The sequence below is a fragment of the Acanthopagrus latus genome, chromosome 2 (assembly GCF_904848185.1).
Source record: "Acanthopagrus latus isolate v.2019 chromosome 2, fAcaLat1.1, whole genome shotgun sequence".
Lineage (NCBI taxonomy): Eukaryota > Metazoa > Chordata > Actinopteri > Spariformes > Sparidae > Acanthopagrus > Acanthopagrus latus.
In genome coordinates this window covers 15898287-15925143 of record NC_051040.1, presented here as the reverse complement: position 1 = coordinate 15925143, position 26857 = coordinate 15898287, and the positions used below count along the sequence as shown (strand labels likewise).

The 26857-nt window shown below is 41.7% G+C and overlaps 2 protein-coding genes and 1 long non-coding RNA gene across 4 annotated transcripts; 1 reads left to right on the top strand and 2 right to left on the bottom strand.

The window, feature by feature from the left end:
• Window positions 1-108: 108 nt before the first annotated feature.
• Window positions 109-10136, bottom strand: LOC119031083 (Rab interacting lysosomal protein). Its single transcript, XM_037119245.1, has 8 exons — window positions 9444-10136; window positions 7048-7171; window positions 4773-4894; window positions 3679-3864; window positions 3233-3402; window positions 2944-3069; window positions 2744-2842; window positions 109-1521 (listed from the first exon to the last, which is right to left on the bottom strand). The coding sequence occupies exons 1-8, from the start codon at window positions 9780-9782 to the stop codon at window positions 1395-1397; spliced, it is 1293 nt and encodes a 430-aa protein (XP_036975140.1). The 5' UTR covers window positions 9783-10136; the 3' UTR covers window positions 109-1394.
• LOC119031085 lies at window positions 8996-12785 on the top strand. The gene is made up of 3 exons (XR_005078523.1): window positions 8996-9098; window positions 12353-12475; window positions 12601-12785. It is a non-coding gene; the product is annotated as an uncharacterized LOC119031085 (long non-coding RNA).
• prpf8 (pre-mRNA processing factor 8) lies at window positions 10551-26283 on the bottom strand. 2 transcript variants are annotated; one of them, XM_037119219.1, is made up of 43 exons: window positions 26062-26282; window positions 25318-25438; window positions 25046-25214; window positions 24735-24899; window positions 24395-24613; window positions 24100-24312; window positions 23844-23969; window positions 23563-23668; window positions 23020-23210; window positions 22786-22905; window positions 22477-22666; window positions 21991-22110; window positions 21611-21745; window positions 21362-21491; window positions 21051-21247; window positions 20425-20631; window positions 19814-19977; window positions 19563-19689; window positions 19216-19408; window positions 18874-19061; window positions 18483-18721; window positions 18175-18321; window positions 17874-18084; window positions 17616-17732; window positions 17253-17500; window positions 16980-17159; window positions 16702-16837; window positions 16335-16504; window positions 15910-16039; window positions 15669-15815; window positions 15369-15529; window positions 15061-15252; window positions 14347-14584; window positions 14090-14218; window positions 13881-13994; window positions 13579-13752; window positions 13208-13401; window positions 12852-13091; window positions 12589-12730; window positions 12347-12487; window positions 12085-12224; window positions 11715-11917; window positions 10551-11144 (listed from the first exon to the last, which is right to left on the bottom strand). In XM_037119219.1, the coding sequence occupies exons 2-43, from the start codon at window positions 25424-25426 to the stop codon at window positions 10990-10992; spliced, it is 7017 nt and encodes a 2338-aa protein (XP_036975114.1). In that variant the 5' UTR covers window positions 25427-25438; window positions 26062-26282; the 3' UTR covers window positions 10551-10989. The 2 variants fall into 2 exon arrangements, with proteins under 2 accessions (XP_036975114.1, XP_036975106.1); XM_037119211.1 differs by having other exon boundaries at window positions 10990-11144; window positions 25318-25435; window positions 26062-26283.
• Window positions 26284-26857: the final 574 nt, after the last annotated feature.

Below are 26857 nucleotides of genomic sequence, written 5' to 3'. Positions count from 1 at the left end.
GCCTTCACCCTCCTTATAAGTCAGTACAGAGAAGATGACGTGATCAATATGAGCTCCTGTAGAAAATTAACTTTTTGGAAGTGTGACAAAAAAAATACATTGAGATCATTTTGAAATTCATACAGTTCTGTGTTTATTGCATTTTATTGAATCTTGAAATCTTAATATCACAAATAATCCACTTTTTGAATTGTTTTTATCACATCCCTTTAATAAAATTCACTCTGGGGGCAAGTGACATCTGAAATCTGTTTTTAAGCAGCAAAAATTCTACATTAAAAACATGCTTACAAAAATAAACTGTGAACCCAGTATTTCAGAAGAGAACAAGATCTGATTGGAAAGTCATTCATTGTGTTTCAGCAAATACAACATTTCTGGTTGGTCTGTTATTGTCTGAGTAGTGCTATGGTCGGACACTTAGAGGAAACTAAAGGGTCAGACAGAGTAAATGTAGATACTTTATGGTAACTTGTCAGCTAATTGTGTTAGGAACTAAAAAAACTACAGTTTTTTTTCTCATTTCTACAAGGAAACTCACAGCTTCCCTTAAGTAACCAGTGTGCAGAGGCTGGTGCACCAGCCAGACCACATGCGCTTACACGCACAGATACTTATGCATATTTATGGCACCTTCATCACATACAAACCAGCCAGGTGCTTTGGCTCTGTGCAATGACTGGAAATGAATTAAAATATATTTCTAATAACATAACTTAAGGCTTGAGGGGTAAAAGTGCATTCACCATTGGAAGAGACAGGTTATATATGAGTACAACACAGTTTTTTTTGTCCTGGATCATAAAAGTGCTTCCAATAATGAAAAATATATGAGTGAACATGTGTCTTAAAAATATCTCTATTGAGGTCAAATGTATTGATTCAATCTGTGGTAAAATCTGGATTATTAGGTATAAAATTAGCTAACGCCATCTTGTGGAAAAGAGGTGAACCTATCCCATAATACTAGAGGGCAGAGTTTCATTTCACAATGTATAACTTTGTTATATCTTTGGTTTTTGTTAAACTTTTTGAAGCTCTCCATAAATATGTGTATAATAACTCATTTCTTTTCTTTACTAACAATAAAACTTCTTGTATGTGGGGAGTTAACAAGGCTGCCTCTTAATGCTGAGGTACACCATACCCTGTATACTGCAGTACCAATTACCATTTATCACTTCTGTGGGAAAATAAGATTTTGGCAAGAGTGAAATGAAAGCAAAAAAAAAAGAAAGTTGAGGAGTTCGAACATGTCCACATTTTCTTTCCTCACATTCAAATGTCCACATAATCCTTTTCCTGAGCCACAACCAGAGTGAGCAAGAAGTAGTGAATGAGGGAAGAAGAGAGTCTGATTCAGTTAAAAGCTTCTCTTGTGGTCAGTACCGGGCTCAGGAGGGCCGTTGCTGTTCCCTTTCATCAGTGGCCTCTGAGTCTCCAATGATCTCCCAGCTGGAGGCGGAGTTGCTCATGTGGGTGGGGCTCCGGCCGCTGCCTGACCGCGTCAGGAAACCAAAGCTGTAGCAGACAGAGTAGAACAAACAGGCCTGAGGTCAGATCTGTAGTCAGGGATTACAGCTAAATATAGTCCAGGATTGACATAGTCCTCAGCACAGTGACAGCAGCAGCTCAGCAGAGAGATGAAACTGCTCTGATTCACAGATGACGTCTGCTGTGTTTTTCTGATTTAGTTTTTAGCAGCTAATGCTTTGGTCCACTATTATTGCCCTTACCTTTGCATTTAATGTGAGTTAGAATGAAAAGCACTGCAGTGTTTTGAGCTAAACGGATCCTTCTCTACTTGTTTCTCTTTGTAGATTCTGGGCTGAAGATATTCTTTTAAGTTTCTTAATTTATTTTAGATCATCTGTACTATACGTGATATTGCAATATGCAGTAAACTGACTGTCTGATAAAGCCAAAAGACCCATAATACATCTTAATCCATCTTTATTTTCTGTCCCTGGCCAGACAAGAGTCATCAAACAAATTCTTCACTTAATCAAATTCTCAGCTGAGGGGCTTTCTGTTGGGAGAATTATACAGTATGTTCTTCCTTCACTTAGACTCTCCCAAAGTTACTGATTAAGCAAGATTTCCTTCCCTGCACGTTTGTCACTCCTGGTAATTACCACACGTTGTTCTACATGAATCACCTCCACATAAGCACATTTCAAGAAAGACAGACTTTGAAGTAGTAAATAGCAAGTCTACCTAATTTCTTCTGTTGATTTGCTGAATTATTACTGGGAAATGACATACAAATTGTTGTGTGACCATATTACTAGAATAAAGCACTCTATCAGCTTCATGTTTCAACTAATTATACATTAGGTTTCACAACCATTCCAGAAATTTCGCTCCATGTCTAACGTCTCTCTTTCTCCCTCCACTGCTTCAAGCAAATGGCATTAAGATAATCCTGAGCTAGCCTGTCTAGATAAATCCTCTAATATCAGTCAGACCTCTGTGTCGTGAGAACATGATTACTAGTAAAACTAAAAGTTATCCAGTGGCCTATTTAATGATAGGGTCTTCTTCGGATCGGGTCACTTAATTGACACAATAAAGCCACGCAAGAAAAGAAATCAACTTTAATCTTTTCAAAGCAAAAACACAAGCAGGGACAAGCCCAACAAAAAAAAAAACCACAGATGGGGTCGTCATTTCTGGCGCTTTTCAGACAAGCCTAGTGGTTTAAACTGAAAGGTGCAGTGTAGCAGGCCAAAGTTTTACTTACAGGTTTCGGATGCGTGACTCAGCTGGCCTGTCAGTTTCGTCAACTTCTGTACCATCAACTTCTGTCTGCCCAAAGAGAGAACTCCTCTCCTCCTCGTCACTGAAAGAATAAAAACCAACTTTGCTCTCTTCTGAAGGTATTTCTACACCAGCTCATTATTTCTGGATGTGATCAGCGAGTGTTGTGTGCTTATGACAGACCTGCTGGTACATTCGTTCACAGGAATCCCGAGCATCTTTGCCTTGATGAGCTTTCTCCTTTTTTTGATGGCAGAGCGTACGGCTTCTAACAGGAAACCCGGGCACCTCTCCTCATTCAGGATCTCCCTGCAGAAAAGCACCAACATTTTCATTTAGAGTTCTTCAAAATAAGAACTTAGTTCACCCACATACACATGACCCCCACTTACTAAAATGTGCTACTTCAGAACTAAAGCATGTCCTAAGAGGGATACAAAACAAAACGTGTCCACACACACAATAGACCCACCTCTGATAGTAGTTGAGCTCCTCCTGCACCAGGAACAGGTTGGTTTTTAGCTCGTTCCTTTCGAAAATGATGTCACGCACCTCCTTCTTGGTGAAGCACGGCTGATCGGGATCCTTCTTGGTGACCGCAGATTTTTCTGTTGACACACAAGCTGACTGACTTGGACTGGCCTGATGGGAGACAGAGATATCAGGTCATACAGATTACAAAGATCATGAATACCTACCTTATTGGATTGGTAGTACAAGCTTTGAATTTGTTTGCAATGTCTTAGAGTTGATCTTAATACCATAAATAAGTGTAGAAATGTCTCTGAATTTTAAAGGGGCAAACCCACACAGTTTTATAAACATGAGAAGTAGACTATCATATAACATTGGATATGAAATAAAGGGAACATAAATGAACTCTATGTATGATCTATCATTTTTAAGAGGCATGCGTACAGGGCCGTTGCTGTTGGTTCTGTCCAGCTGTGCTTGGAGGTTTTCGATCTCTTTGTTTTTCTCCTTCAGGTCTGCCTCCATGTCGGCCTTCCTCTCCACGGTGCTCTTCAGCTGGGCCTGCATGATGTCCTGCTTGTGTCGCAGCTCAGCGTTCATTTTCATGAAGCGATCCAACTGCTCCTGGAGCTACAAACACAAGCACACACATACACACACACACACATGAACTACAATTTTTAATCTTAATTCTTAAAAAAGATAGTTTTCGAGAAGACAGGGCACCTAAAAAACAATCTATCTGTATCTGTGAGTGGGGTGAGAATTTCTCAATATGTGGGATTGGGACCAGAAGTCTGGGGGAAGGAATGAAACCACACAATGTCAACACAAGTGTAGCATTCATTTTAAGGATGAAAAAAATTCCAGGCATCCATTTGAGCAAATACTGACACTGGTTCAGCTGACCATGAGCTGTTCTTTCAGTCTATACTCAAGTCAACTGACTGCAACTGAGCAAAGAATTAACAAATACACACCCACTTATGGCTGCTATTCAAATCATGCGTTACATGTGCCTTGACACACATACAGGCACGTGCAAACACATTAACAAGATGTAAGCTGCGTGGGGGTGAAAACTCTTCCCTGACTTGTCTTAAGTGCAGTTAAATCCTCAACCACTGACTATATGTATAACCTCTGCACTCTTTCCCTGATAGTAAAAAACACTTCCTGTTCTCCAGTGTGTTTATTGGTGTGATTTACACAATCTACCTTCTATGACTCTGCCTGTGATACGTGACTGTGTGATCAGGTAAGTACATAACAAGGTTCATGGAAAAGCTACATTCTTAAAATGACAGTAACATAATAAACACTATTGTTTCTATGTGAAATGCCAACAAGCAATCTAAGAAACCAACCTTTGTAGCCACAGTCATAAACATTATAACAGTTTTCTCTCTACACTCTAGAAACCAAGAACACAGTTAAATTGTGTTCTTGGTTCTGTGTTGCTTCTTGACTTTTAATGAGAGGGTGTCCCTGTGCATGGGCAGGAGAATCGTCATATGTTTGTGTTTGTGTCCGCTTACCGCCTCCACCTCTTTGGAGATGGTGGTTATCTCCTGAACTTTGGCTCTCAGCTCATCTCTCTGCCTGTCCACCACCTCCTTCAGCTTCAGCATCACCTCTCGCTCCTGCCGCTTGACACGGTCTGCACAAACACAAACAAAAGGTCAGGAAAGAATTTGTGCTAAACCTTTCCTGTCAATCGATGCAATGACTATTACACTGCGGGTTGTGATTCTTGTTCTGACATCCTGGTATAGGAAACAAATAGTGGTCTGTTCTTGCATTATATAGTTAACTGATTGCTAATGAAGCAGTTTTACTGATCTGAAATGTTGAATAATCGTGTGTTATCATGCAATAAACTAAGCATGAGAAATGTTGAAAGTAGTATGATGACTACGTACAGGGTAAAAACATATACAACAAAGATGGATGTTTAATTCTAGCCATTGTTGACATTTACATGGTGAAAAACCTAACCTTAATAATTCTCTTTCAAGAAAACGCGTCAAAGATAACATGAACCAGATGAAATCATCATGTAACAAGTTATTGCCACGAGTTTACTTATAATCAAAGTGTTGTAGAGGTGGCAGAGAGTGCTGCATGTGATCTTGTTTTACGCAGAATTAATGGTTCAGCTAATAAAAACTACAAAAACAAATATACAGTGTATTTTGCTTGATCTTTGTGTTTTATTGTTCTTGCAGATGACTTTGGTTTAGTCCCTCCAGGTTTTAAGATATTTGCAGCTGAAGTAAAGATACCAGCCCAGCAAATTGGGATAAACACAATATTTTGTTGCGCTGTAAGCTGTGAAAAAAATATTTAGAAATCTCAAGAAATGTTTTGCGCTAAAAAGTAAAAAATGATCACAGCAAAGTCTGTGGATTATCTAGAGTAAATGATACTTTTTGTTTGGAAAGACATTTTACTGTTTAACTTCCTCAGTTATATTTTTAATGCAAACAGAAAAAAAAAATTCAGCTCCATTGTATTGGAGTGGATGGAGAAATCTCTGGCGTGGATATCTCATAACCTCAGCAAATAAGAAAAACAAAGCTATCGCACAGTTAGATACAATTCAAGGCGAGGCGAGATGCTAGACAAACGGGTGAAGCAGCAAAAAATAAGGCGGGTCTTTTCAACCATTTACTGTATTCCCTTAAAACATTATTCTTTAACACAAATTGAAATAAACTTTTGTATATTTGAACTTCAGCTTAACTAAATGCAACATGGGATCCTGATAGTAGTCACATTCGTCACATGAAACTAGACATAATATTTCATCTGACACTTGGCCTCTTGACAAATGAATAACAAAATGATTAAGATGGCATGTTTTTCCTGTCAGTGTAAGAAAACACAAACAAGAGTCAGCGAGGCGACTATACCCTCTGGCTTAGAGTTTTCCACATGCTGCTATTTATCAGTGACAACAGAGTGACACTAGAGAAGAAGGGAGGATGTCTTTTCTGTTGATGAAAAAAAAAACCCCACTGCAAATCTGGACTTTTTCTGGGTTTTTTTTTCATTGCATCGTCTTTATGTTTAGAGGGTAAGCACGGCCTTCTGTCCCTCCTGTGAGAACTACTGTTTCAAACATGTTCAGTTAAAACCAGTTTGACGGCTATCTACCTCAGAGCATTTGACTGTTAACCCACTGCTTTGAATCTGTCAGTCAACAGGTGGAGAAGCATTTTTTGTGGACAGAAGTGTTACATACATTTGCATTCTTGGACTGAAGAAGGAAAAGAAAGATAACCAAATGATGTTCAGGTTGGTTTGCTTGTTTGAAGAAGAGCTCATGGCAGGGCTGGATAAGACTTAGGGGCATTCAAGAGATCATCAGGGCACTCGGGACAAATAATGATTCAAATATGTTTGGAAGAAATACTTGGTGTTTCCCTGCAATTGACAGTGCTTCTGAAAGCAAAAAGATATCAATCAGCCTGCATTGTTATTTTGATTTATACATAGATTTGTTTTATACTGTTTAAAACGTGCCACGACTCATGCTGGGGATTTAGAGCCATCTAAAATAACACAGAGAACTCAACTCTCATAGAAGGAAATAATCCCCATAATTCCCTTTAGTTTTGGTTCAGTATTGTAACACCTCCATTTTTGGGACTGTCATGTCACTACTATAAAAAGTATGTAGTGTACAGCAGAGAAAGGCTGTATTTGGAATGACGTGTTCTTTTGGAAGTGATTCAGAAGCAAACACAGACCAGATTTCAACAACCCCATAGCATAATTTACATTTCATTTCAGAATGCACAGACATACCTCCCTGCGCATGGCTGCCCTTCAGCCTGCTCTGCAGCTCCTCCCTGTCCTCCTGGAGCTGCTGAACCTGAACCTGTAGCTCCTCACACCTCCTTCTCCACTGCTGCTCCTTCTGTTGCAGCTCCTGCTTGAGAAGATGGGAGACGGATGGTAAAACCATAGGCTCAGAGACAGGACATGCAAAAATGTTAACGTCTCTTGAGCATGTAGGAATTTGGCGTCAGCAAAGTAGATTGCATCTAAGTGGGTGTGTTAATTTGTTACATAATTTGTTGAAATGTTTCCAAGACTCTCAACAATAAGTTCTGACTTCTGAGGAACACATCTTACACAGTAAGCAAAGTTAAAGATGGATCTCTGACAGCCCTATGATCAAAGCGTGTCAAAACAAATAATGAGCTTGCCTTATGATCTTGCCAATTTGTTGTCACCAGTGTGTGTGACAACAAATCCTTTCAATGGTGACAATGAAGTTCTTTGATGTGTTGATAAACCATTACACGTATTCAACTTCCCATTCCGTCTGTCTGTACTCTAATCATGTCACAGCAGCATTTCATGCCCCATATGAACTAGTTCAAACTGCACAAATGTCACACTTCATAACACCATGACATTAGCCGTAAGCAACATGACCACGGATAGATAATGGAAAGTATTTAAGTAGCAAAATGCTATAAACATGTGTAGCTCTGCAGCACTGGTATTTAAGTGGTGTTTGCTTATGTTGTGACACCTTGACACTTGAAATAAAGTACAACTAAAAGGTAAAAGTAACTAACTATTTTTGACACCCAAAAGGCTGTTTTTTTACTTTTCAGAAGGAGGTTTTACATTTGAGGCTTTATTGAACACACACGTGCCCGGATTAACCTGCTTAGGGGGCCTTGGGCAAAGTTTAGCTGCTGGGTGCTCCCATTAACCCCTGATATCATGCTTTCAAGTGCATATTCACATTGAAAGTTTCTGTTAACCCAATTGCCACAACCCACTTTCCCTGCCCTGGGGCCCCGTGGCCCACTTTTTCTGGTGGTATATCAATGAACAACATACAGTGCTATACAACTGTTAGTGCTATACCACACTAACTCTTTGATGCTGTTTGGATATCAACATTAAGCACTGCTAATGAATAGTACACAGTATAAACTTTGATACACACCATATTAATTTAGGATACTCCTAAAATGGTACTCTTACATGATGTTTGCTAATTTGGGTAACTATGTGTCAACATCTTCATCTATGCAGTATTATTGATTGGCAGTGTTGTATGAAGTTCCCAGAAGGTGGCCTGAGTGAAAGTAAAGATATTGTGTTAAAATGTTACTTTGGTAAAAGTAAATGTCACCCATACTTGAGAAAAACTATCTGATGTTAATTGTATTTATCTGGCAATAAATGTACTTAAGCATCAAAAGTACAAGTAAAAGAGTACAATTATGCATTATCAGCCTGGAAAATTATCAGACCTGATGTCAGAATCAGGTTTTTATTTAGTTCTTGTAAAAAAATAAATGTATGAATTGCTGCTTTGACTCAGGTGTAGTGGTATTTGCAAAGAACGATTATCAAAGTAATATAGTGGAGTTTAATGTACAATATTTGCCTCCAAAATGTAGTGGAATGGAAGTATAATATAGCAGAAAATGTAAATGCTCAAGTAAAATACAAGTAGCTCAAAATTATACCAACGTAAGCAATAACAACATGTCAAAGACTTCATCTATGCAGCTTATTGATTAGCTAGCTAGCTTCTTATTAGCTAAGGTAGTAGCTAACAGATTATTTGTGCAATACCCTGCCGCGAAATTAGCAAAAACACTGCTGTGTTACATCACCTGTGTTAACACACACATTTAACATGACAAAGGCGAATAATAACAACTATTGGAGGAAAAGGTTTTAGTAATCGTTAAACATCCTTACTTTTAACTGTTGAGTTACACAAGCTAGTTGGCTAGTCTAACGACTAACTGTCACACTGCGGTTGCCTTGACGACACAGGCAGGGTTCGGATTAAAGATGGCGGCCTCATAGCAATTAATCAGGTAACAGACAGCTACAGTATCTAGTACAGTTTATTCGATAACTCCAGGGTCTGTGCATTCAAAATACATATATTTAGCTTAAAAATATTGATAAACGTGTTTCATGCAAGCCTTCTTTACGTTTTACAATGTTTGTTATATGTGTCGCCCCATGTGGAAGGCGTCGGCCATGTACTGCCGCTAGTTTCCTCTGGCCTGCCTGTCAACTCACGTTAGGTTGATGTGAGTCACGACACAGAAATTAGGCGAAATACTCGCTACTATGGTTGCAACGTACTGTTACACAGCTATGAAGTCGGTATAACACACATACACGGTAGACAGCGCTGGCGCCGTCTCTCTCACCCGCGTTTCACGTTTATCGCCGCCCTCCTCGCTCTCCTTCCCCGCACGTTTTTTCTGCTGCTGCAGCTGGATCGTCTCGAAGGTCTTCAGCAGCTCCTCTTCCTTCAGCTGGTGAGCGTGGTTCCTCGACGCGAAGCTCTCCAGCAACTCCAGTACTTTCACTATCTTCGGCACCAAGCCCACGACGCTTTCTTTACCGCATCCATCGATAAGTTTCTCCACTTCGGTGCCGATCAGTTTGGCTATTTCATACACATCATCCACAGTCAGAGCCGAGAACGTCCTGTCAAAACAGCCTTCCGTCGGTCTGGTCTCCGGGTGCGCTTCGTGTACCTCCATGTCTGGACAGCTCGCTTCACAAGCCCCGTCTCTTTCAACTATCGAAACCGACAGCGACCAAACACGCGGACGTAAAAACAAGATAATAAAAGTGAAAACAACAAAATAGAGCTGGTGGAAAGTTTAAAGCGCGTCCCGTGTGGAGCCACCGACGCGTCTGAACTTGAGCTGCTCCTCTTCAAACAACACGTCACGCATCTTTATGGTGTGGTCACGTTAAACAGCCTTCCCAAAACAAAAAGACAAATACAAGGACATGGAGTACTCTGCATTAGAGCATGCTACAGGGTGCAGGACAGTGCTCATGCAAGCTTCTCGCTGCAGGATCCTCCTACTTTCCTAACCAATGTAATTCGAGTACACACACACACACACACACACACACACACACATTACATGCAGAAACTCGCCTGCCCCCTCTAGCATGCTGATGCACGCACCCGAGTGTGAACGTTGAATTTCCTCTGTAGAGACACCCACAATGCTGACCTTTAACCGTCCAATAAAATATCAATCACATAATTAAAATAAAAGCCAGACAACTGCACTTTTACAGTACTTGCTACAGTAAAATGTGCATGAGCAGGAACCACACCAAGTGGGTGGTGCTGACCTGTGGCCTCTTCCCCGAAAAAGGGAAGCAAGCCATAGAAAAGGTTCCCCTGTACAGTCAAAATTAACATACATGCATACTAGTTATCTTCTGGTAAATAGATTGTGTATAATGTTATCAGAATATTAAAATAAAAGCAGATTACAAGACACATGTTCATAAAAAAGGTGATCTTTATTTAAACCCAAGCTACGATGTCACAAGATGTACAGTACAACAAGGTAACTGGCATGAAAATACAAACTTTCAATTTCATTCCTCAATGCACTAAAGGGAAGTAAGTCTTTACCTTTTCTGAAACAATATGAATTGACAAATATTACACTGCAGTATTGTGTACTTTAAACTACACACAAATGCACATATGCGTAGCTGTAGAAGAAGAAGAAGAAAGAAGTAGAGAGTGGGGAACAAAAACAAAACACTGGTAGAAAATATCAAAAATTACTCCTAAAATGTCCTCAAGCCTTTACACAAAGATTTCCAAACATCACAGTTACATGTGTTCAATAGAAATATTACAAGGGCTGTTCTGGACTGGCTCCACATGATTCTTGCAGAGCTATCTACAAAACGTGTGCAGAACGGCTGCTCTCAGGCGTACATGTCCTCGCGGTCTGCATTATAGATCTCACCCTCCTGCAGTGAGGCAAAGTTTAGGAAGTGCGAGGGCCGGTGGACTTCATGGTAGAACTCCTTGGGGTTGGCCAGCTGTAGGTCGTACTTCATGTTGGGGTCATGGCGCACACCTGTAAAAAGACAAGTGAATAAAATGGTTACTTCTAACTATTCTGCCAAATATATATGTATCCTAATCCTTGATGACAGAGCACAATGATATGAAGACAGATGTCTTGATAAAATGACTCGAAGCTTGCAAGAAATGCTGAAAATTAGTTTTAAATCTACTTTAAAGCCACAACTTAATATCTGAGTTCATAAAAAATCAAACGAAGCAGGATACATTTGATTTTTGTTGGGGTGAGAACAAAAAAAAGTTACATTAACCTTTAATAAACCATTGTTTTATAACATTTAAATTGCATAATACTGGGTATTGAGCTGTTTAGCAGAACGAGCCAGTAAAATCAATCAAACTGAAATGGGGACAGTGTGGGAATATCAATATATGGCACAAATATTGGCTACAAAAGGAAAATAATCAGCTGACAGAGGTGGCCACACAGATTCAAACTGTTTTTAAAACAAAATAATAGAGGTCATCTAAAAGTTCTTTTTTTATAAAAAAAAATAAAATAAAAGTTAATCTGATGCAAACATAATGTAGATGTATACGAATAAAAACTATAGTTACTGACCCATGAAGTTGTAGTTCCAGGACACCTGTCCAGGCACCATGAAGAAGCCCAGGAAGCGGTCAGAGAGCAGCATCTGCACTCTTTCATAGTGGGATGGCAGGTAGCCTTTAGGGTTGTTGCCCTTGTCTGTGTTCTGCCGGCCCCACTCATAGCCGCTGGGTGTCAGCTTGTACGCTGTAAGCGTGCACGAGCCTGGTGTGAAGCTTAAAACAAGAGGAAAAATACATTTAATCATCGTTCTACTGACAATTATCACTTTATACCTGTGAAGCATTATACATAAAATAAATTATGTAGCTTGCTTCCTGTAGCAAGAAGACTTTCCAGAAAAAAATCCACTGCAGTATCACAAAAGGTCATCATAACCTACCTGCAGGTGATGATGATGGTCTTCTCTCCATCCCAAGAAGGGTTGTCAGCCATGACCTTGGCGTGGGTGGTGACATCCTGTGGGGACAGCTGGGGTGACTCATTAGGCTGCGTATGGATCCAGCCGAGGGGCTCCATTTCCTGTTTGAGGAACGCACAAAAATGAGAAAGTGCTAGGACAACAAAAAACAGACTTTAAACCTGTTACATCCATCACAAAGATTGCAAAATGAGCTGTGACATTAACTGAATGCAAGTCTCACTTTAAGGTATTCATGACCAGGCAGCTGGTTCGGCAAGTGGACTGTCTGATGTGTCCCCCACTGTGGCACCATTACGATGCAACGGATCTCCTTCACCTGAGGGTTGTCTGGTGGGCTGGTGCCATACAGGTAGCCTGCAATCTAAAAAACAAACAGTTTGTTTCTTGACTTTGCACAGAAGTGATGAGTGATACTCAGCAGAGATTTCAACAACATATTGTCTGTAAAATTCTCCTACAAACCTGTGCTCGCAGATCTGAGATGCAGATAAACTTCTTGAGGACATTCTTGGGCAGGATGTACGTGTAGCCCGTCTCTTTGATGTCATCAGATGATACGTAGATATGGTTCGTTCGCAGATGGAGGTTAGCAGCAGATATGGCCCTGAAGGAGGAAAGAAAGAAGTGAAATTAAAGCCAATTCATATTGAAAACCAAAACTGTGTCTAGTCACCCATTTACTATTTTTATAGTGTCAAAAAAGCAAAGAAAGATTATCTGTGTACCTGACTCTCCACTCTGTCTTAGAGGAGAAGGTCTGTGTCTCATAGTTGGAGGTGGTGGAGGTGATGATCTCGTCACCATGCTTGTTCACAGTTCTGGTCTGTGTGGCCGTGAGCTGCGACTGCTCTTTCGTCTGCTTCTCAATCTCAGCAATCTGCTGACGCTGCTGTGACGGAGCGGAGATCTCCATACCCAGGATGATGTCACGGATCTCGGACTGTGTCAGCGAGGCCACGTTCACACTGAATCATGACAAGAGACGAATTGACTACTAAATACAAGCATCACTTCAATCTGTTCTATTAAGTTATCATATGTCTTATTTTAGGCAAATAGTCAGTCCTTTGTTAACACGCACTTGTTCTTTTTGCCATAATCTGCCAGAATGAGATCTTTGAGCTGCACTTCCACCTTGATCCACTCCTCATCAGTAAGCGTGGGCCAGATGTGATGGGGCTCTGTGATCGTTGTCTTGTCAGGTTTCAGGATCACCTTAGCGCGGTCGTTGTTGACATGGAGCGCTCTGAGGATCAGGATGAGTCGAGAGAAGGCCTAGAGATGGAGCAGAGATCACCAAACAAAACTATTTACACAGGGTATAAGCTGATGTTGCAAAAAAAGATTAAATGCACCTTAATGAGCTTGGTTGGGAAGCCAGCTTGGATCAATAGGATATAAACTTAATACTATCCGTACAGTCTGTTTCACATTGGATAGAGCGAAACTCACTGTGTAAGATGAGATGGTCTTGAGCCAGTCGTCATAGAGGTTGAACAGAACCATCTGAGGCTCTGTAGCCTTCAGGATCAGGTCTCCGAACTTCTCTACCTTCAGACAGGCCTGGAAGGGCAGCTGCAACTCAGAGCCCTTGATCACGATGTTGGGGAAGTCAAGCAAGTGGACCTGCACACAGAGAACGACATTAGAACTGGAAAGATTTCGGAGTATGTGTAAACTTTGAGAAATTACACAGAGACGATCCTTCAAGGCTCGCCATTGTTATAACAGCAGTTAGCCTGAAAGAGTCTCACCTCCAGAGGGTCCAACATGCCCTTCCTGGTGACAATGATCTGTTTCGGCTGCTCCTCCACTGGGAGGGAGCGAATCAGGGCAGCCACTTCTTCAGCTGTCTTCCATTTGGCCAGCTACAGAGGAATAAGCAGAATAAACAAAAAGTGAGCATTAAGCATTAAACACAGTCGGAGTCATAAATATTAGTGGCGGTAGTTCAGGGATGTACCTGTCCCAGACGTTTCTGTCCAGCCCACACAGATGTGTGAATGATCTTGAGGAAGAGCTGTCCAGTCCTGGGGTTGAAGATGAAGATAGCTCCGTTGATGGGCTTTGTCGTCAAGTTACCCTCAAATGTCTGTTGAGATATATGGAGAATACATGTGACTAAATCGAAAGAGTCAACACAAGCAGTTACTAAACAAATCATGCATTGTTATGGCACAATTAATTTTTAATCTTAAAATCAAAACTGTAGGTCCTCACCTTGTGGATCGTGACTCTATACACATTGGTGTCATCTACGAACCAGATGATCTGGTTGGAGAAGAGTTCACCATAGTTCTGTGAGGACAGGTAGGGCTCAGTGGGCTCGGAGGAGTACAGCTGCAGACCCTTGCGGATGCGCTCCCTGAGCACATACAGGGCAGGGTTGGCCTTCATGATCTTGGCCATGGCCTGCTGGATCAGAGGCTTGCTTCCAGGGAACCAGTTACCATAGCCGCTACAGAGGAGATAAAATGACAGCGTTAAATACTAACAAAAGATTGTTTTTTTCCCATTTGAATTTCTGCTGTTATAATAATGAAATCACAAAACACAAGAGAGATCAGAGTATAACAAAATTAAAGCTGATGTGATTTACTGCTGCAGACAGTTGCATTCATGTACAACAAGTTAGGAGGCTAGTGTGAACTTCAAAGGCTACTGTGGAGGACACTTATTAACATGAACAAGTGGATGCCAAAATCCAGGCAGAGCCGTCAAGAATTTGGCTGGCATTATCCTTGTTTATTTTTGAACATCTATAACACACTGGAGTTCACTTTACATCAGAGGGAACATGGCTTGGTCTTCCTCAACCAACAAACAATGCAACTGTTGCCTGTAACCAAGATAACTCTTCAGCTTAACTATATGTTCAAATTAAAACGAAACACCATTTTTTTTGCATGTATCCAGACTTGTAACAATCCTAACCTGTGGAGGTTGTAAGCCAGGTCAATAGCAATGAGCACCCCTGTGGGGGAGGGGTAGATACTCATGTTGTCGGTGGTGTAGTCCAGGAACTTGGCCCTGGCGTAACGCTCAATGTCATGGGAGTCGTAGTCACCCCAGCGCAGCTGAATGTCGATCCAGTACTTCTGTGTGGTGGTGCTGTCCATCACGTCTCTGTAGCAGGAGGAGAACGTTTTAACTCACAGAGGCCAAGACGATACACATTTGAAAACACTCCCAAGAAGACAGAATTTGCGAGAAGAAGGTGAATATATTGTCAGCAGTCATACTTTGAGTCAGCAAGCAGAGATGGTCGAGAGACGTTCCACTTGTATGATGCGAAAAGGAGGATGTCTGCACAGGATGAGTTCATCTTGTACGACTTCCTGGGGTGGATGGTCTCCTTCTGCACCGTCTCAATTTCCAGAGCATCCAGCTCCTGATCAAACACCTAAAAAACAAACACAAAAGGTTACTATACAAGGAAGTCAATTATAACAAGAACAAACTCAGCTTGCTATATTTCTGCATTTACAGGGAGTAAAAAGTTAGTCCATGAGGTCAAATTAAATATATGTAATAAAACCTACCTGACAGAGATCCATGACAATGCTCTCATGAATCTTCTGCCACAAGTGAGCCCTGAAGATCTGAATGAGTGAGATCTTCAGTGTGGGGATCTTGCCATGCATGAAGATTCCTGTCAGGTCAAGCTGTACTTGGAAACCCACGTACACCTGAAAAACCGAAGAGAAGAAAAAATTAGTGGTTTAGAAAGTTACTCATTCTTCCCGTTTCTCTCAGGAATAGAAAAATGTTGGTGGTACTGACGTTGGCTCTGTTGATGGTGGGTGACCACCAAAGTGTAAAGCGACGGTTGGGGATTTGGTTCAGGCCGGACCTCTGGGCATTGGTCAGCTTCTTCCACTTCATGGACTCCTCAAAGCCACTGGCCTTCTCCCTAAAGTCCAGAAATTGAGACATTTTTTGCTTTTTTAAAGGAAGGACTAACATGTAAAAAAAAAAAAAAAAACTTTAAAAAGTGGTTTGTGGGCAGTACACAATTAGACAAAAATAGAAAGTCAAACATACAAGAAAGTGTTAAAAGTGTTTTGGTCGAGCCCCCCCCCCAAAAAAACAAAAAAAAACCCACACACATAGCTGAAGAGGTTGAGGTACTCTCTCTTCTTTAGGTATTGTTCAAGCCTTACACGCATTATACACTACAAGTGCTCTTAATGTCAAAGTGCTCTTACCAGAAGAGACCCTCCCAGGTGGGGAAATAAGTGCCTTTGAAGAGTGTGTGTTCTAGGATGCCCTCCACGCCGCCCAGAGCCTGGATCATGTCTGTGCGGTAGTTGTTCAGGTTCCACAGTTTGCCGTCGTGCCTCTGGTGGGTCCACCAGAACGGATTCTGCTTCAGCACCTGCACAGTGACATCAATTCATATAAATGCATGTTGATGGCAAATGCATAATTTTAAATCCAACATTTCACTTTGTTAACATATAAATGGAAGCATTTTGGTGTGTTACTGTTTGAATTACACTTAATAGATCCTGGTACATCCTCTGATAAAAAAAAAAATTGCTTATCAACCTATCAGTTGTGTCTTCATCATACCTGATACTGTTTGAAATCTGTCCTGACTCTCCAGCCTTTGTCATAAGCCAGTGTGTGTCTGTCCTTCTGGAAAAGTGTGTTGATACGGGGAATTCCTCGGTCCCATGAGTCCTCCAAATCTTCCAGGGTCAGACGCCTGAAGCACAGAAGAGACACTGATATTTCCCTTGTCTAGCTTCAGCTCACATTTCTTGGAATATATACTATCAGTAGAACAGCAGATACTAAGAATCTAGTTCTCGGTAGACATCCCCAACAAATGTTGTCTGACTAAATACCTGTTCTGAGCAATGGCCTCTTGTCTCTTCAGGGCGTACTCGGCCCAAACTCTCTGGGAGTCGATGAACTCGCTCTCCCATGGCTGAATGTATCGATAAAGGTTAGGAATGAGCTGATCTTCTTCATGGCTCATTCCAGACCTGAAGTGGGTGATACCAACGTCTGTCTGCTTGGACCACCTGGTGGAGAGGGAGAAGAATAAAAGCCCAGTTTGTTAAAATAAATTCACTGACCAGAGATCAAGTCAACAAAGAGCTGGCATCCTAACTTACCGCAGGTCTGACTGTGGAATAAGCACGTGGCCCATGGACAGCATGCCAAGGCCACCCAACTCTTTGGGAGTGTAGAAGACAACAGGAGGGAAACGGCTAGGCATTTTGGAGTTCAGGCCGATCTTGATACGTGTCTGGATCTTGTTCTCGCACTTCACCAGTAGGTCCAGGAGCTCCTGGGTATTGACCACAGCCTCTCGGAAGTACGTCATCAGACCGATCAGAGCCGTGTTCCATTTGTTCACAATCTGGCAAGAGAGGGGACATAGTGAAATATTCTGACAATGTAACCTCTTTCCATTTCTTTTTTAACCTCAACAGTACATGACACAGCTGTTGTGTTTTAAGGGGTTTTCTACTGACCTTGGTGAACGTGGTGGATCCAGAGGCCATCAGGATCTGACGCACTCTGTTGTGGAAGCGCTGCATTGACTCATCATCAACACGCAAGAAACACTGCGCAGTCCTCTCTTTGGTTACCTACACATGCAAATATAATAGAAGTTAATAAAAGGAATGTGATAATCTAAAGAAATACAAAGATTATAAGATGCAAATTTTAGTAACCGTCTAGAGATACATGTTTAAAATAGTTGCTTATTATAGGTATTACATCCTCACCTCATTCTGCAGGTTCCACACACCGTCTTTGTGAGTAAACTCTTCATAGCTGGTGCGGCACTTTGGCAGGATGCGGCACTCAAAGCCACACATGTTGAAGAGCAGGTTGGGGTTGTCTTTGCTGTAGACCGAAACAAAGCTGTTCTCCCACTGGACTGTGGTAACCGATCTGGGCAGACGGTTCTTGATGTCCCAGAACACAGCACGACCACTGGGAAGAATACGATTAGAAAAGTTATGGCTGCTTGTCTCCAAATCTGGTACAACAATTTAAACGTTCAGATCTTGAGGTGGAACTCACAGGTTGACGTCATGCTTCATCAGTCTCATGCGTGCATCACGGGGCCAGCACTTCTTGTTGTTATAACCCACAATGTTCTCATTGTTGGGGTCTGGGTGCTCAGTCAGGTACCTCTGAATCAGATCTCTGGCCTCATCAGCAGAGAACCTGGTAGAGAGAAAAAAAAAAAAGACAATTTAAATTTATCAGCAAAAACAGCGAAATCTGCAATTTGGCAGTCAAGCAAAGGTGGTTAACCAAGTCTGAATGATTGTTAAAAAGTATGGAAGTTGGTAGAAACTTTCCAAAGCCATATGTTAGGAACCCACCTGAAGAAGATGTGGATGCGGTCGATGTAGCGGCAGTACAGTCTGATTGGGTGGGCGCTCTCAGTGGCTGTGTCCTGGAAACTGAGGAAATCATTGGGCATCTGAGGTGGGCCAGCCATCTCGCTGGCACGGTGCAGGCCGAGCACCAGCAGGTCCATCACCAGGCCGTAGTACTGTACGATGAATGAGGCAAACTGGAGCCCCCTGATGATACCATAGGAGTTGGTGTGGTTCATATCCTATGTGGAAAAGAGAGAGAAAAACTTTGGATCAAATACAGCTATAACATTAAAACTGGATCTAAATGGTGAGTTAGCTCTCAGAGAGCTCTAATGAATTATCTATAAAAGAACAGGAATAAAACAGACATCAAATTAATGTGTGTATTTACCTTGTAGTTGATGACCACGTTGTTCTTGGCTGTCATGTAATCAGCAATGTTGTGATCAACAATAAGACGCAGCAGCCTGTTGAGTAGAGTCAGATCAATCTTCTCGTACATCTTCTCATAGCGGGACTCCAGCATCACGTTGCACTCTCCTTCTGCAGTCTCCCAAACATCCTGCAGGTTGTTGATGCCTGTGAAGAATCAATAAAAGCCTTCAGATAATGTCTGACTTTAGGTCCTGTGAACAGGAGTTTTCAGATGAGATCTGCGTGTAATCAAAAGTTCAATTCTGTTTAAAATTATTCAGTTATTACACAATTTGATTTTATGCAATTAGATCCTGACCTTGGCACCACTTGTAGACCAGCAGTGGTGGTGGTTCAGTGTCAGCAGGTTTGATCCAAGGTGGGAAGAGGCGTCTTTTGTCTGCCTCGTACCACAGGTACTGGTCCAGGTAGGCATCCGTGATCTTCTCCAGGGGCTCTACATCGTACACAGGCACCAGATGACTGTACAAGTCCATGAACTCAATGCCGACCTAGAAAAGAAGAAGTTGTTCTGAGACTGACAGGACGTCTGTTTTGTTTCTAAACTGACCTATAGAAGATGAAGTTATATTTTCAACCAGTGCTTTACTCTTAATGCTGGAATTTTGAATTCTAAAAAGATTATCTGCTCATCTTGGTCCTGACCTCTTTGAAGGCTCTCTGGGTGAGCAGATGACGTTTGATCCTGGACAGGGCCTCGTGAGGATTGTCGTACGCCTGCTCTATCAGCCCCAGCTCCTCCCTCTGACTCTGGTTCAGTCGAGACTTCACGCTACGAGACACAGAAATATGAAATAATGAGGTGGAGAAAATAATATTTAGACACTGGTGCATAGTCTTTTGTTAAAAAAAAAAAAAAACACTTGCAGCTAAAAGGCGGTCATGATGAAATTTACCTGTATGCCTCCTTGAGCCTCTCCAAGGCCAGAATGAGCAGCTTGGTGTCATGTTTGTACGACAGTGGAGGGAAGGGGATGGGTGAGAACCGCCGACTCTCCAGCCAGTGAACGGTGGTGGTGTAGATGGCTACAGCCTCTTCAGCTGTGATGTAGGGTCCATCCTGTAGGCAGAACATTAATACTTGGATGAATATAGGCAATAACAATTATGTTTTCATCCATTTAGCTGTTTACAGGAAATACAGATGTGACGAATTAAAAATGTAGCAAGACATCATAGTTTATCTTATCAGAAGTAATATCTGAAAGGTGAAGGACCAACTGCAGTTGCAGCCAGTGATGAATGAAATTCACCATTCATTTCAATATTCCTCCAGTTCTTACGCACAGGCAAGCAGACCAATGCAAGTGCGCCTTTGTAGGAGGACTTCATTCAATATGCTATTGGTTTATTCCAGAAAATTCATAGAAACATTTCAAATACATTCTAAATGTGGCCAGAAAACAATGTTTACTAAAATGTGATGAACTATTCATCAGTCCAACCTGTATTTCATTGGAAAGTGTGTTCTCAGTATTTCCTTCTGGGGCTTTTTTCTGTGTGTTACCTTCAGGTAGTTGTGCTGCCTCTCCTGCTCAGCTTTCAGGTACAGACGAGTCAGCCTCCCCAGGTTCTTCTTGCACACCGTCTTGTCCACAGTGGCTCCACGGCGGATTCGCTCACGGTTGTAGTGGGCAGTGTTGGTCCACCAGTCAGCTTTAGCCTTCACGTAGCGCAGGATCATGTTCTCAATGGGAGTGGGCAGGCCTGGCACCTGTAGTGATTGGGTGGGGGAATTTAGTTTGTTCTTACACAACTTAAAAAAAATAAATAAAATGTTTTGAACTGTTTCAACCAGTATTTTGCAATGTCCATCTTCTTCTTATTAATGTTCTGTATTGTATAAGAAATGTTAGGTCTTAAAATAAAAGGAAAATGTTGTATTGTAACATTTCTAACCACAACTAATCCATATGCCAAGAGGGACAAGAAAAACATATCGGAGCAAAACACTTCAATCTGAAGCATTCTAAGTGATGTTGCACTTTAAGCACACAAACCAAGCCCACGCATTTAACATTGTACTTCACAAATCCTAAAATGAAGAATTTCTTAAAGGACTCTCTGATTAATCCTCGTCTTCTAATAACAGACCATCAGGCGATGTGGAATTGATATCTGTAACGCATTCACCTTCCAGGGGATGTTGGCCTTCCAGCACCGCCAGGACTCACTGAGGTGCTGCAAGATGGTTCTGGCCTTGTTCTGTTTGATGCCCTCGGGCATCATGTCCAAGATGTCGTGCATCACAGCAGCACGCAACTCCAGGTCAAAGTGAGACTCCACACGCTGTTTGGTCACCGTCTTGGCTACGCCCTTAGAGTGACGTCCTGTTGGGGGAAACGGTTGTTGCTTGAATGAAGAAAACTTCAGCACATCCAGCCACTTTGTTGCTGAAATAAAGATGGCCATCAGAAAAAACATGGAGAGGTGTTTCTGCATACCTTCAAACTGCCTGGCCAGCAGATTTCCCAGCCACCTCTCTAAAAGCGGAGTGATTCCTCTCATGAAGAACAGCCACACTCTCCAGCCGGGAGCCCAGAAGCCACAACCTGGGCCCTTTCCCACAGGACCCTGATCCATGAGGGAAAAAAAAAATCGTATTTTTCGATGCCAAGCGGGTGACAAATCTTTTCTAAAGGACTAAACAAAGTAAAAACAGCTGGCAGATAAAATACACCATGTTTACTTACAGTGTTGAACCTATAGTAGATGAGATGCTTCAGATCTTTGCACATCCTGATTTGTCTCATCAACTTGTACTTGTAGCGGTACATGCCTGTCAGCTGACCAACATGAGCGAAGATGTACTGCAGTCCATCAGCCAACTACAACAGAGGCGAAATTCAAGCATTAGTCAAATGTGAAATACTGCAAATTAATCTTCAAAAACATTTCTGACAAATCACTTTCTAAACAGAAAAGAGATGACTATAGATAATGGAAGAATCATCAAAATGGCCTTAAAGTTCATCCTTGTTTCTTACACACTGCAAGTAGTTAGGCTGTGTTAGTACCCTTGTCTAGGAGTAAAACATTCTTCTAGCATAGAAAGTTTCTTCACTGCACTCACCTGGAAGGCATCAACATTTCCCAGTCTGTACTGCACATGACTGTCCACCACCAGCTTGCTCAGACGCAGCACCTCTCTGCACAAGTGGAAGGCATTACCGAATCGAGACTTCTTTCTTTCCTGGGAGAGAGAAACAAGAACTTATTTGCAGAGTTCAAGAAGCTCATACTCTTCACTGGCATCAGGCCAAATCAAGTTGAATTCTTAACTTTAAATAATTTAAGCAATATCTGAAAGGTGCAGGACCAACTGCAGCTGCAGCCAGGAATTAAAACAGTCACCAGTCATTTCAATATTCCTCCAGTTCTTACGCACAGACAAGCAGACCAATGCAAGTGCGCCTTTGTAGGAGGACTTCATTCAAAACTCCAAGTGACTTATTCCATAAAATTCATAGAAACATTTAATATACATTCTACTTTAACAGGTAGCCAGAATACAATGTTTAAGGAGGAAAAGCAGGTGGATCTGCCCTGGTGACTTTACCTTTGTGGTCAGTGTCTTGACAGGCTTCAAGTTGAAGTTGTAGTCGAGATGCAGGTAGTTTAGATTTTTACGATGGATCAGCAGGTTGAGCATGTTGTAACCCTGTCTGCAAACCTGCAGGCCCACTTCCACCCAGTCCAGCTTGGTGGACTGAAAGAACTTGGTGGCCTTGAAGGAGCGGAACAGATACCTGAAAGACAAAAGAAGATAGGCATTAGAGAAAAAACACTGATTTGTGAGCAAAAAAACAGCGTAAATGTAGAAAATTGAGTAACAGAAAATCTAAACAAAGCGAGGACTGATGCTCACCTCTTCTTCTGAGCCTTTGGTGGCCGGTGTTTGAGGGCATTGAGCACATAGTACTTGAGCAGTTTCTGGTACGAAACTCGCACTTTGACTGGCTGTCCTGCTGGGCAGTGCTCACGGTACCTGTAGAATAATTGTACACCTGACATTTAGAGATTCTCAAAAATGATAATTTTGTGTTTGAATGAGATAAATAAAAGCATTAAGTACATTCAAACATGTTGGTAGTTTGCTCACCAGTTCTTGATCAGGGGGATGTCAATGGCACGCCTCGTACGCCCCGATCTGAGGTTGAAGGGCCTCGGTGCCCACAGGAGAGCAATGCCATTGGCCGTGTTGTCTGTGTAGAGTGGGGTCTCCTTGAGGAAGGGCTCCACATACTCAGGAAGCTCAAACTCCTCATCGTCATCAGGCAGAGGCTCCTGACTCTGAGGAGAGGAATTAAAAATAAATGTATTAAGGTTGAGCTGACTTGTAAAAATAAGCCAATTGTAAATGAGGGCAGTCTCCATTCCTAATTCTGTTTGGAGTTCCACCAAAAATCAATTTGAACTCAAAACTTTCAATGACTGAAGCAATATCCGAACAGTGACGGACCAACTGCAACTGCAGCCAGCATAAAAAGAATCTCTGTTCATTTCAATATTCCTCCGGTTGTTACGCACAAACAAGCAAACCAATGCAAGTGCGCCTTTGATAGAGGTCTTCATTCAAAATTTCACATGATGTTTTCTACTCAAGTCAAAAGATGGATAATCAGCCACAGTCACTCTCACTTACCTTGACAGAATGTCTGTGTGAAATGGGGTTGATCAGCGGGTCAAAGTAGAACGCTGGGAGATCTGGATCCTCCGTCTTGATAAACACCACGTTTGGTGTATGATACCTGCAGGGATAAAGTCATAAGTATCTACTCACTGCTTACAGCCAATGCGAAAGATGTTGTAGCCAATTTAGTTAAAGAGTGAGCACGTTTACAAGCATTTTACACAAGTTACATCTGAGCTGTTTTTGTTGTTATAATTTCAATTTTAAAATTAAATAATTTATTAATTTCTCACCAGGTGAGGTGGACATGGTGCGGCAAGTTGTTGTACAGGTAGGGGAATGCGATTTTGTATTCTGTCCTGATGGGCTGTCGGATGATGATCTTGTTGATATCGTTGAACTCATTCCAGTCTTCGTCCCTGCAGGAGAAACAGATCAATCAGTTACAGCACAAATCAAAAAATATGATCCATTAAGGAAAAAAGTAATTCAGGAAAAAGACTAACAAGAGTTTTAACATATGAGCGTGCAATTGCAGTGTGTCCTTACTGGAGGTTGATGTCTCTGACCAGTGGCTCAAACTTCGGTCCCCCAGGGATAGCCATATTTAAAGCCTTGGAAGTGAAGAAGGCCTTAAGGTCAAACAGATAAAAGTAGTTGAAATCCACCAGGTCTGTCAGCAGCTGATTGGCCAAGCGGTACAGTGTGGACATCATAGGCAGTGTGAACTGCCAGCGGCGGTAGGTGGTGCCGTTCACAAACCTGAAAAAGGGCACAAATTAATTATTGTTTGAATTTGTTAAACTTCAAATGTTAGTCTTCAAAGGCTGATATGATGGCTTACTTGGTGGTATCTTTGAGGGGCTGGTGCTCATAGAACCACTCCACACATGAAGAGTCCTCCTCGGTGTCCAGCTCCATCTGGATGGCCTCCAGTGGCTCCACATCAAGGATGTTGTCAGCGTAGTCAAGCGGCGGCTCCTCATCATCAAATGGTGGAAAGCGCATCCTCTTGAAGTGCCGACGATCACGCTTCTCACGACGCATCATGATCCACATAGTGCTGGGAGGAGGATAAGGAAAGCCAATCATTATAAATACAAGGAAATATAATCTACAATGGATCAGATGACATATCAGTACAGCATGGAGTGTTTAGCTCCTCCCAAACCACACTTTCTTACCCCCATTGAGCGATGTAGACTGGCTCGATGACCCAGGGGATTTCATTCACAAAGGAAATAGCTCCAGTAATGTGGTAGAGGACCGGCACATCTCTGATCTGTTCCCAGGGCATAGGCATGTTTTCCAGCAGCTTCAGCACTGCATGGGGCATGTACTTGAGAGCACTGTTCAGTGAAAAGAAATATACAGAATGGGCTACGTTAGTGGTGATGATCTTCTTTACCAATGAGTTAATATGTTTATTTTTTTAAACAATTGTGTACATTTAATTTAATCTAAACTGGTTTATCGCTATACAATTTATTTTTACCCCAGGTAAACTCTCTTGTCATGGCGAAACTTCCTATTGGTCATGTCTCCATGGTCCCTGATGATCTTGCGGACATGCTCAGGTGGCATGTCTTCCTTCTGAGCATCCACAAAGCCAAACTTTCTCTTTTCTGAGTAGCGCTTTGCCTGCAATTGCTGCCATTTTCTTGCTGTAAAGTTGGAAAACATTTAAAGAAAATGAAAAAAATAATTATGTCGATTCAAGCTTTAATCACACAATTAATGTACTGCATTGAGTGAAGGATGACTTACCTTTCTCTTGCAGTTTTTCCTCGGACATGTAGTCTGGGACCGGCGCAGGAGGGGGTACACCTGGCGGCATCCCTGCAGGGACGCCTCTGTAGGGGAAGGTAGCGGCCATGGCGCCTCACTGCTAACAACAAAAACATCAAACAAAGACTTCACATTAACACGGACACTACATGTGTTGTACGAGTTTTATTTTAATGTCTGAGCTCAACTGAATGGAAACTCTCTGTTACATGAGCGCACCGAGTTGTCGGGTTTGCGCTTCAATTCCTAGATTATTCGCCGAAATCATACCTGCTCTACAAACGAAGCAAAGTTAAACCGCTACAGATTCAATTGTAACGACTTGTTATTTGACAAAAACATGTAGCCTTTTTTTCGACTTCATATGATACATAACTGTTACACATTAACTATCTCCACACAGATAGTCAGCTAGCGGTTAGCTTGCTAGCTTAACAACATGGCTACGCTTGCGGCACAAACTGTGCGGTTACGCACAGCTTACAAGTACAGCAAACTTCACTCTTTACTCATTCAACGAATTTCACATTTTAAAATACAAAAAATTAATTAAAACCGTATATTTCACAAAAACTTTGCATCACCTTATGTCGAGTTAGACATAAGTTATTGATTAGGCCAAACGTGGATGAAGCGGTAAGCTAGCCAAATGCTAAAACTAGCATGCCAGCTAACGACTGAATGTTAAGTAACAAAAACGAAAATGCTTGCAAATCCACGCACCTTGCTACCTTTGCTCCCGGGGCAACTTCTTAACGTTGAAGATAGCCTTGTTCCATACACAGTGGGCTACCACAGCATTGCTCTTTCGGGGCTGTATCGTCCTTTTTCCGTTTCACTGTTGTGTTGATTTGTCCTCATAAAACTGCATCACGCACGATGAACGACGGCGGCCACACGATGAGCGTAGCCCAGTGGAAATCTCAGACAATAGTTACGGCGGAAACGGGAATTTCTGACCACTGAACAGAGAGGGCCCTACGTCAAAAGATACGCAAACCTTGGTCAAGCGCAATTTTGCAAGTACCCGGATATTGTCATTTCCGGCACATTACTGCCCCCTGTCGTATCGGAGTGTAGCACACAAAGGATTTCACTACATGTATGTATGTATGTATGTATGTATGTATGTATGTATGTATGTATGTATGTATGTATGTATGTATTTATTTATTTAAAATGACGACTTCAGTATACAATTATTTACAGTGAGTGAGTTGCAATAATATGCAAGCACATATATAGAGACACATGTAAATATACAGTAGATATACATAGATTCAAGTGTATAATAATAACAAATAACTTTAGAGGAAACATTTTTTTCAACATACACAATTGGCACATGGATTGGTTTTACCGTGACATCTGACAAGGATGACTGACTGCAGGTTTGGGTGCTGTTATTGCTGTTAGTCTTTTAAAAATTGATGTATTCAAGTTGCTTTACAGTTACTCAAAAAATGTAGTTAAGTACAATTTCTTTAATGCATTTGTACTACTGGAGTATTTCCATGTT